This window comes from Equus asinus, chromosome X, assembly GCF_041296235.1.
Source record: "Equus asinus isolate D_3611 breed Donkey chromosome X, EquAss-T2T_v2, whole genome shotgun sequence".
Classification (NCBI taxonomy): domain Eukaryota; kingdom Metazoa; phylum Chordata; class Mammalia; order Perissodactyla; family Equidae; genus Equus; species Equus asinus.
Window position 1 is genome coordinate 2,826,027 of NC_091820.1, and position 11,676 is coordinate 2,837,702.

At 36.1% G+C, this 11,676-nt stretch overlaps 1 protein-coding gene across 1 annotated transcript; it reads left to right on the top strand.

Annotated features, from left to right (window-relative positions):
- The first annotated feature begins 808 nt into the window (after positions 1–808).
- On the top strand, positions 809–11,364 carry LOC106822224 (odorant-binding protein-like). Its single transcript, XM_014827322.3, has 7 exons — positions 809–938; positions 1,467–1,606; positions 6,482–6,552; positions 8,702–8,812; positions 9,780–9,881; positions 10,094–10,143; positions 11,153–11,364. The coding sequence occupies exons 1-6, from the start codon at positions 858–860 to the stop codon at positions 10,114–10,116; spliced, it is 528 nt and encodes a 175-aa protein (XP_014682808.1). The 5' UTR covers positions 809–857; the 3' UTR covers positions 10,117–10,143; positions 11,153–11,364.
- Positions 11,365–11,676: the final 312 nt, after the last annotated feature.

Below are 11,676 nucleotides of genomic sequence, written 5' to 3' on the forward strand. Positions count from 1 at the left end.
ACTGTCTAATCAATATTGAACAAATGGATTGCAGAGACACTTAGCAAAGAAAATACTTACATGGCAAACAATTGATTGAGTGTTATATAGAGATTGGTTTCCTGTGGTTTATCTCTAAGCTAGGCTGCCCACCGCGTGGACAGTTCAGGAAGCTGGCTTTAAAGAACACAGATAATATGTCAGGAGCTATACAGAGTCAGAAATCTCATAAATTTTAGTGAAATTAAATTGTGTACTCATGGCAAAATGAAATTGTAGATGTGGATCTGGGAAGGATTCATAAGTAGGGTAATATACAAAAATTTGTTCTTGTTGAAAAGACTTCATTAATCTTAAATATAGACTCCTCTGAGGAATGTTTTTATAACTGATTCATGGCCTAGATGCCATATTTCAGTATTGTTAAACCTGACAATAACATCTTATTTTTAGAAAACAAGTCTAAACCTATGTCCTCCATGTTAAGGAAATAAAGCGGGAGTTGGGGATACATGTATTGGACTGCTTATTTCAGTTTGTAACTCAGGATCTAAAAGGATAAATATTGCTGTTCTTCAAATATGCATGTGTATTGTGGTCTCTCATTTAATCTAAAGATCAAACGTCCAGATAACCTTATGCTTCTGTTAAAGTAAATCTCATTATCAAAATAACAGGATGCCATGAAAGCTCATCACTGCCAACCAGGATATTATAAGAAGATTTATACATACCCAAGGTCTTATGATTAATAACAGTTGGTTCATTACGTGTCATGTCAACAGACCACTACTATAAAAGTGGCACAAATTCTGATTCTCTCTAACAACTGTCACACTCTCAGCTTCTCCAGAAGAAGGTCAACAAGCACCAACGAGATGCAGATTCTGCTGCTGAGTCTTGTACTGGGTGTGGTTTGTGCTGTCCAGGAACCTCAATCTGAGACTGATTACTCACTGGTAACAAGGGTTTGAGAGGCTGGTCTGAGAGGACGACTTGAGTGTGTGTGTGTGTGTGTGTGTGTGTGTGTGTGTGTGTGTAGGAGCCCCTTTTGGTCTTGTTATTTGTGTATCTGAATTTACATGCACCTAAGCATAGCAATCTACCTCCAACTCAGAATCACTCTATTAATTGGCTCCTTACATATTTCTACTGTACTTGTCTTATATTGTCTCGGTATTGTCTATATTGTCTATTAATTGGCTCCTTATGCAGTTCTATTGTCCTTGTCTAAGACAGAGAACCAATCAAACAACTGTTGAACTGGAGGTTTGCTTTGATAACATAACTTAAGCTATTTCAGAAATATCTCCATTTCTTCTTTTACCCTTGACTTGGGTTTTCACATTATTTTATAAACCCCGGTTTGTTCAATAAAGATAGACAGTTTTGGGCTGATGTAAAAGAGAAAGAAAAGTCATGATGGATAATGTCAGAAACAGTAAAAAGAACATGAATAAATTTTCTGATGGGAACTTGGCTTTTAGTTTTCAGGAGAATGGAACACCATTTACATCGGATCCAGTAACATAGAGAAGATCAGTGAGAACGGACCATTCAGAATTCTTCTCCGTAGACTTGATTTAGACAGTGCAGGTGACAGATTCATCTACACGTTTTTTCTCAAGTAAGTAAAAATAACACAGAACGAAAACACATATGAATGCTCGACCCTGAGAGAGGGTCTGTCGGACTTCCATGTTTGTTTTGAAATATCTGAATTATGTTCGAGTGTGTGAGTCTCTGAGTTGTGTGCTTAGAAGAGTCTATGCAGTCGTCCTGTCAGCTCCAGCACCATCCTCTAGAGAAAGTCCTGGAAGATTTGCTGGGAGGGCAAAAAGTCACAGAAGCTCCACTGGAATCATTTGATTAAAGAAAAGAGGGACAAAAGCAGCCAAGAGGGCATAGATTCCTCAAACTCTAAAATTCCTACTACTAGCCTGAATCTCTTATGTAGAATTTGTAAAAGGTGGTTCACATTTAGGGGATCTGTGTTCCAGAAGAGTGTGAGCAGGTGGATAACACAAAATGATGTCGACCCAGAAGAACTTACTTATAGTGATTTTTGATCATTATTAAATTCATTAAAGCCCTCATTGCTTCAGGGGTTATATATGAAATGCTCACCATATTGCAGGCATTTTATTAAGAACTCAAATGACTTATTTCACTTAGCAAAATACCTTCTAGATCCATCCATGCTGTTGCAACTGGTAGGGTTTCATTCTTTTTTATGGTTGATTAATATTCCATTGTATATATACACCACATCTTCTTTATCCATTCATCTACGGATGGAAATTTATGTTGTTTCCATGTCTTGGCTATTGTAAATAATGCTGCCATGAACATACGGGTGCATATATCTTTTTGATTTAGTGTTTTCGTTTTCTTTGGATGAATACCCACAAGTGGAATTGCTAAATCGTTTGGTGGGTCTCGCTTTAATTTTTTGAGGAACTTCAATACTGTTTTCCATAGTGACTTTGCCAGTATACATTCCCAACAACCAGAGTTCCCTTTTCTCCACATCCTCGCCAACACTTGTTATTTGTTTTCTTTTTAATAACAGGTATTCTGACAGGTGTGAGAATATGGTTTTGATTTGCATTTTCTTAATGATGAGTGACAATCAGCATCTTTTCATGTGTCTGTCGACCATCTGTATGGTTTCTTTGGAGATATGTTTATTCAGGTCCTCCGTTCATTTTTTAATAAGATTGGTTGCTTTTTTGATATCGATTTCTATGAGTTCATTATGGTTTTGATATGCATTTCCTTGATGGTTAGTGATGTTTAGCATCTTTTCATGTGTCTGTTGGCCATCTATGTGTCTTGTTTGGAAAAATGTATATTCAGGCCCTCTGCCCATTTTCTAATTGAATTCTCTGCTTTTTGGCACTGAGTTTTATCATTTCTTTATATATTTTGGATATTAAACCTAGATTGGCTAAAGCATTTGCAAATATCTTTTCTCATTCAATAGGTTGCTTTTTTGTTTTGTTGATGGTTTCCTTGTCTGCACAAAAACCTTTCAGTTTGATGTAGTCTCATTGGTTTACTTTTCTCCTGTTGCCCTTGCCTAAGAGACATATGCAAAACAATATTGCTCAGGCTCATGTCAAAGAGCTTTACTATCTATGTTTTCTTCTAGGAGTTTTATGGTCTCATGCCTTACATTTAAGTCCTCAATCCATTTTGAGTTTATTTTTGTATATGGTGTAAGATGTGGCCCACATCCATTAGTCTGTCCAACAAGGGTAACTATTCTCATCTGTTTACTTAGTTGCTTTTTAATGTATTCTTAAAATTAGGGGCATTTTATATAAATATATTTATTTCTACATTTTTACAAAAGTTATTAAGTTAAGAAAATAACTCAAGAGAAGATGAAGAAACTTTTTTGGTGGGGCTTCGTTGGTCAAAATAGAGTCAGAAATATTGATTTTAAACTAATAACAATACTGTGTGTGAAATTCTATAATAATGGTGTAACTGAGGTGAAAAGAGGGCACCAAAAAATGAAAAGTGATGACAGTGCAGGAATCTGAAAAGTCACACAAGAAACATGACATTTGTAAGATGCTTTTGAAGGGGGAATGAGCCTCTCAGACAAAGAAGTAGGAAAAGGGAGAAATACTGGAATAATCAGAGGCATCCAGTTATTTAAAAAAATGTGTTCAGGAAATAATGAGTAGGACCAAGGAAATACGTAAAAAAAAAAATGGAGGGAATTGTACAAGTTGATATTAAGAAAGAAAATTAGAGTGAGTTCTGAGGAATCTTACATGTCAAAGTCTTAGCTGTAACCTTCACACTAGAAATTGGTATCTATTGAAGTATGCAATCAAAGTCTACTTCTTTCTGATTATGCTTCTCCTATGAACTCATGAAATATGGAAGGAAGAAGTTTTTGAGTCTCAAATTTAATTGTGGAGTTTCAAAGCAACCATATAGATCCATGAATATGCCTTTAAGCCAAATGAGAATATATCAGGAATTATAGATCAATGTCTCTCTCACAGACACACAAAGACACACAGACACACACACATTTGAAATTATTGCTAAATTAGTAACACCTGTAATTACATATGTTGACATTGCCCAGAAAGAACAATTATTTCCACACTAACATTTAAGTTTAAGCAGAAGAATCCTAGGATAATGACATGAAGCAGGAGAAACCATTGAATCAATGCAATGTAGGGTATCTGAAAGCTTCATTTCGTGCTGAGAGATCTGTAGTCCATAAGATTAAAATATGTATTTATATTGTAGGTGGAAAGTAAAATTTTAATTTTTAATTTTGCAGTCCTTCAAATCCAGATACCATTGCATAGAGAAGTGAGGCTAGCTTAATATTTTTAAAAAGTTTGGCAGTATAAAGAAAAGGAAATTTTCAAAGAAGCAGGAGGAAAGAGAAGATTTGAAAGAAACATTTCCATACTTATAAATACCTCGCAAACTTACTGGCTGGAAGAAATCTGTGAGAAAAGGGCTGAAAGTAAAGTGAGAAAGTTAGGAATTGGGAAGAAAATAGACTTGAAGTAAAAGGAAGTACATTTTTTCCCAATAAAAAAACATTAAGGGCAGATTCAAGAATCATTTGTTATAAGAAATTGAATGAAGGCTATTTCTCAAGACCTAATTTCTAAATATATAAGAGGAATTCAAGAATCTCTCCGGGCCGGACCCATGGCTGAGTGCTTAAGTTCGTGTGCTCCACTTCAGTGGCCCAGGGTTTCGCCAGTTGGGATACTGGGTACGGACCTAGCACTGCTCATCAGGCCGTGCTGAGGCGGCATCCCACATAGCACAGCTAGCAGGACCTGCAACTAGAATATACAACTAGGTACTGTCGGGCTTTGGGAAGAAAGAAAAAAGGAAGATTGGCAACAGATGTTAGCTCAGGGCCAATCTAAAAAAAAAAAAGGAATCTCTCTCTCCCAACACTTTCACACACTTATGCAAACACAGACACATATTTTGAAGAATAAAAACATTAAGAAAAATCTAAGAGGATTATGCTTAGAGAGGTTGACATAAATATATATAATTGACTATGTATTATATATAAGTGATTTTATACATATAATCAAAATATATACACACACACATATATCCTATCCCAATAGATATACCTGTCAGTTTGCAGTAATTTTTTTAAGAATACTGGATTATTTTTTGTTTGTCATATTAACAATTTTTGTGTCCTCTGTTTAATTGACTTTACATGTGCCCATGCACCATTCTGAAAGGTGAAGTTCAATGAGTTTTGATGTGTGTGTACAGCAGTTTCACCACTGCGACAGTCAAGATATAGAACTTTTCCATCACAGCAGAAAGTCCCCTTTCTTTCCCTCCCCATTAAATGTCTCCCGTCTGACATAGACAAGTGATCTGCATTTTCTCTCCTGTTCTAGAACTTCACGGGATGGAATTATACACTATGCATCTTTTTCCACCATTTCTCTCACTCAGCATAATGCTTTAAAACTTTATCTATGTGGCTGCATGTGCAAGTGGTCACTTATTTCAAAGCCAATTTGGATGGAAAACTGTTCATTTTCAAGCTGTTCGGCAATGTTGTTTTCACGTTGTGGTTATTTAGAATAACCTGGATGTGAATAGCTCTGTACTATCTTTGTGTTGGCAGACATTCTCGCTTCTCTTTTGTAGGAGTGGAATTGCTGTATAGCAGTACTTGTGCATATTTAATAATGTACAATAATTTATTCAATTTTAGTTGGGTTATTTTCCCTTATATTATTTGTGTTGTATGCATTCTTCATATATGCCAAATACATATTCTTTGTCATGCACATACACAGAGAGACACACACAGACACACAAAGACTTTTGTTATGTGTGACATATATGTGAAATTATTACATATATTTGTGTACATAATTTATCATAATATATGCACATAATGTGTATTTGTGTGTTTGCTTTAGTGTGTGTGTAGTGTGTTTGTATACATACGTGTGACTTTAATTTTCATTAAGCTGTTTTCACCAAAGTAGTTCCTGTTTTGATTAAACCTGTAATTTTTTTCTGGTGTTTCTTGTGCTTTTTTTCCTCTATTATCTTATCTAAGAGATCTTTCCCAGGGCTGTGAGAAGCACTAAGGCCTGTCTTGATAGCTATACCCCTCAGTTTCAAGAAAACATTTCAAGCAGGAGCTTGTATTTTTCCTCTGTCTCTTCTAAAATTTTGTATTTCTCCATGTTTTCTTGGCTTTAAACACAACCCGTTTGGTATCTGCAGCTTGTCTTTGGAACTGCCGCTCTGACTCCATGTGTAGAAAAAGACATTCTGACCATCTGAGAGTTCTTAGATTGTGGACAACATATTTCTTCTCTTTTGAAAGTCACAGTGTTTATAGGCACCAAAACAATACCAGACATGGGGTCATATGAGGGTGGGACAAACTCTGAATTATATATCAAATTCTTATAGTTTTTATCAATCAACTTAAAAATGTTTTCTTGTTAAGGGTCAATGGACAATGCACAAAAATATCCTCTTTGGCAATAAAAACAGAAGAAAATACTTACGTTTGTCATTGTAAGTATGAGTATTTTACCGACAAAAGTATATTATGGTTGAAATCTTGGTCTCAACATCTTTTCAGAACTCCATATATCAGAATTCTAGTTCTACTAATAATTAGCAGTGTGACCAGGCACAAGTCCCTAAATTTTCCAAGCACTTAAATTTGTCATGTGCAAAGGGTTCAATCATAGGATGTTGAGGACTCTTTCTAATTTTGAGTGTTATTCAATGATTAACTGAGAGCATGTGCTGAGAAGCTTTATTTTAATAGTTTCTCAGACATAGGAAAACATTTCGAGATAATTTAAAATGACTTTCGGAACTAACATGTAATAGTTCTTTCTTGAGTTTAAATGTTAATGACATTTTGCTTCAACAGAATACATTTTTAAAAATAATCTTAAAACATCTTAATCCATTTACTGTATGGTTTGACTTACCTAAAACCCAAACAAGTCACAGTAATTTAAATACCAAGCATATTTCTTCATAACTAGAACTTGTGTTTAAAGCAAAGGAGATATTGGTTAAGATTTATATCTCTGTAATCTTTTAAATGACCCCAAACCATATCCCGATTTTAAATCATATAATGTATAAATATTTGATTAAAATTTAAATGCACATAAATCCGTGGTTTCAACCCTTGCCTAACAAAAGAAATAGCACAGTGGTTTTACAAGGAACACACAAATAAGTAAAATATATGTCTGATGTTTTGTCCTACACATTCATCAGTATCTCACTTTTTATATTACGAGTAGATATTTTAAAAATTATGATTTAATTTTGATTACCCCTAGATTATTTGCTTCTGTGTCTGAATGAGCAATGTTTTCTCCCATATTTCCTATAATGTCCTCCATTCTTATAGTCCTTTTTACATGGATTTGACAGGGCAACTTAAGGAGGGATAGAAATGAAGTGAGCTGGCCTATTGTACAGGCCTCTTGGAAATGACGGATTGCAAACTACCCAGGTTCTATTTTGTGGAAAATAACGTATAATTATAACAAGCACAATACCAGCATTGGCCATAATAGCAACATGATGCTCAGAAGATATATTTACTGTCATTGCCTCCTTAACCTGCATTAACTTTATAGACCTATTTAGCGAGATTTTCTGCAGAACCCTCCTTTATAAAACCATTTTTATAACACATTTGGTTTTAAGAGTTTGAAGACATGCATAAAATTGGATTTAAATTGTCCCCGCGTAACCCATGACTCAAGGACTTAGAGTGGGCTTGGGCAAGATTTAGTTATGAAACTTTGAAGTTGAGACAACTGCTGCTTAGTCTTTGTTGTTGTAGACTAACGGTATCAGTGGGAAACACAAATTGGTGTAATGTTAACTCAAATCCTGATGGGTGATTCAAATGAGGTCCTACGTTATGGCTAGAAGAGAGAATGGATGTTAGAGGGTTAATTGATAGTGCAAAGCAGATCAGTACTTATTCTTTTCCCTATAAACATGGCAGAGGAGATGGGCTTAGCCAGAGAGATGGAAGTGCAAACTCCAGGTGGGATCTGAATTGTCTAGATTGGCACTGCCTGCATATGCTCACAAGTACAATTGTCTTGATATCAAGTTGACATGTTAGTGGCAGCTATAAATGTGTTAAGTAATACACCTAGATTGAGGGGCAGAGGAAATTTAACAATTTACATGAAATGTTTAGAAGGTTGCCTGGTACCAGGGAGGTACTCAGTACACAGTTGCACAATGTTTTCAATGGCAAACTGATTTCAGTGCTAAAGAGAAACTAATTCATTTTTTGGAGAAGGAAAATAGAAAGAACTTTTAAAGTTGAATTTGATAATATGCCATATCACAACAGGATCAGGTTGTTTACGGAAATGTTGGTTTAATTGGAACATGTTTTAGAACATTTAGAACACATTTAGAATATTTCGGTGGACTGGAAGATGAGAAACATTTCATTGTATATGAAGGGAGCAATAAGGAAAATTCTTCCCTACTTTTCTTGCTGTCAATATCAATTTAAACATTCACTGTACTGCTGGAGTGAGACAAAGATCAACATAGGAATTGTTGTTACCAATATGCTAAGTAAGCCAGGATAAATGTAATCAACAGTGAATTAATTAAGGTGAGGCTATATACATAGATATTTACTCTCTCATCTCTCTCACAGATGCAGGAAAAAATAAATTTGAAATTCTCCATTTGTCAAAAACTGCTATCATAATAGATATTGTCAATGAGGATGAAGGAGGCCTGGTCACCAAAATGGTTGCATTGGTTGGTATGTGTGACATCCTGACCATATTTCCATTGTCATTGTCATGTAACATTTCCATTGTCAGTATTTCTACTGTGAAAATCAGCATGTATTGACATCATTCATTATTAAGGGTACAAGTCTAGGGCTGTGTGTTCACTGAATTAAGTACCAACAATGTAATCTAGAAAGAAAGATGAAAAGAAGAGCTGGGAGGGGTGGGAGGTATCAGCTCATCAGGACTTTGAAAATAATTTCCATTTGTTAAAAATATAACAATTCAGTTTTTGAGAAATAATTTCTTGACAGGTCAACTGATTCCAAGCCATGGCTATATTCAGGTTGACCTCAATTCCTTCACTTTATGACAGTTTTTCAAATGCCTTTTAAGCCTTGGACTTGAAGCTTTTTGAATAAATCTTGATCATGTTTCATCCTTCCAAAGCATTGTACTCATGAAACTTGAGAATCTCACCCCCAGAATAACCACAGAGGGCCACTGAGGGTGTGTTTTAGCCATGGGGAGAGTAGGGTTCAACTTGGAAAAAGTAAGGGTAGAAGTGTGGGTTCCTAAGAGGAAAAGTTGTCACCCATTGCTACGTGTGGCAGGGCTGACGTTTCTCTGGAAGGCGAGAATCAAGTTTCCACTTTATTTGGGTCCAGCACAGGGCACGAATGTTGGGTATAGGTTCCAAGAAGGTGGCAGAGAGGCAGGAGATGAGCTAGTCCAGAGGGCCTGGGCCCAAAGTTCATGGCGCTCCTGATGAGGCTTCGGAGTTCGGCTGATGCTGCAGAGTCAGACTGGGACTAATTCCTTTCAGGGACCTAAGTCAGGCAGCAGACACCGTGACACGGCAAATGGTAACTACGTGAGACTCTGTGAAATTATTCCACACGAAGAACTGATTTGTACCTTCGCTTTTCTCAATCATGGATCCAGAAATTCTTAGTTCCTTGGGAAAATCTGTGCTTTATGTATGGTGATTTTCAGGCAAAGTAGGAGATATTCAGAAGGAAGATATTGAGAAGTTCAAGGAGGTGGCTAAAGAAAAGGAGATTCCAGAAGAAAACATTGTGAATATCATCAATATTGGTAATGTGAATATATTGTTTTTCTGAATATATCATTCAGCTGGAATGTAAATATACTATCAGGAAACAAATTGATTCCTTTTACATTTCCTCTTCCATAAAGAATCTTTTGTAAAATCTGTTATTTAAGGAAAAGATAATCTTAGAAATATTGATAAATGGTATTGATCAGTAGCTCGTTTTCTCCTCTTTCATTTCCTTTTACATCCTCAGATGACTGTCCTACAAGTGAATGAAAACAGGGACTTGCACCCCTCTGAAATGTAAGTAAAAGTGACCTGTTATTAGTGCTGCTACACCAAGTAATTCAATAAGCGCACATTGTGACTTCATATGGGCCATATTTTCTAAGTAACTATTTTTGTCCGAATTACTTAAATTATGTCACTAGGAATGTGTTCTGTTATATTAGGTTATTTTGCTCCTCTTGAGTCCTGTTAAATTGCAAATTGGTTGAGCTGATTAATGTTCAAGCAGTTTTGGTGACGAAGCATTATCATCCAAGAACCACGCAAATGATACACATTTAGAGAGAAGCAGGAATTGCCAGAGGTTGGTGGGACAACTGGAAAAATAGTTTTCCACTCACTCCTGAGTCAATGGTTGCCAGTGTATGTCACTGCTCCAGGAGAAATGGACTTAAAGAGAACTCACCCTACCTGCAATCACCATGTCGAGTTTTCCATAACCATGACAGCCACGTGGGGAGCCTTACAACCACACTCCATGAAACATGCATTCAATTTCTATTCCCCTTCAGAAGATAGTTTCCTTAAAGTGTCATCTTTAAACTTCCTAAAATGACATAGTCTCAAAAAATAACATTGATCTAGGCTGAAGCATGCTTTTTTCCTTTGTTTTTTTCTGTTGAGAAGAAATAGAGAATAAAGCAAACAAAAACATTAGATTCCAGGGTGAATACAATGTAGTGAAACCACAGACCCTTTGGAATTAAAGGAAAGGAGTGTAATTGAATCACAGATCCTGCAAATCATGTTTAGATGGGCCTTCCTCATGAAATGTATCCTGAATCATGAAACTCCTGGAATGTTTCCCAACCACAAAAAGTCCTACAATGTGTACATCCTTGGAAAAATCGCATATGTATCCCCTCATATCATAGAGATGGAAAACATTAAGTCCCACACAGAATTTGTCCACTGCATTAAGCAGAAGCTCCTCTAGTCCTTGACACCCTGCTTACTGTGACTCATCCCTGTCAGGCTGTCATACAGTCAACTCATCCTTTTATTCTGTTTTACTTACCTACAGAAGCTGTCATTGAGGACCAGGCGTATCATTTTCTCAGTGGTATCAAGATCAACAATCTGAAAAAAATCTTTCTTGTTCTTGTCTAACATCACCTTTCTCTCTTCATAAACATGCTTTCTTTCCTATTTTATCTCTCCTAGTCACCATTCATGTCCTGTATGGTGTTATTAGATTTCTGAGTGTTCAAATAAATTGATTTACTATGTATGCTACACATGTGTGTCTATGCAGAAACTCTCACAATTAAAAAACAAACAAACAAACAAAAATTCTCTTTAAATACAGCTATCCAGGAAGATGTACCCTTCATAGGACTGACGTCCCAAAGAGACAATTCTGATTAGGATTAAATAGAGAAGTCCAAGAGCTGTCAAGGCAAGAGGGACAAAGAATATATTCCCACCTCGGAGGGGGCGAGGGTTATGGCTATTTTTCCTGTCGTGGGATGAGGTAGTCTGGTTAACAAAAAGTCCTTAGGAAGCATCTAATTCACCAGAGGGAAGGAACATGTGTGCACCCCATTG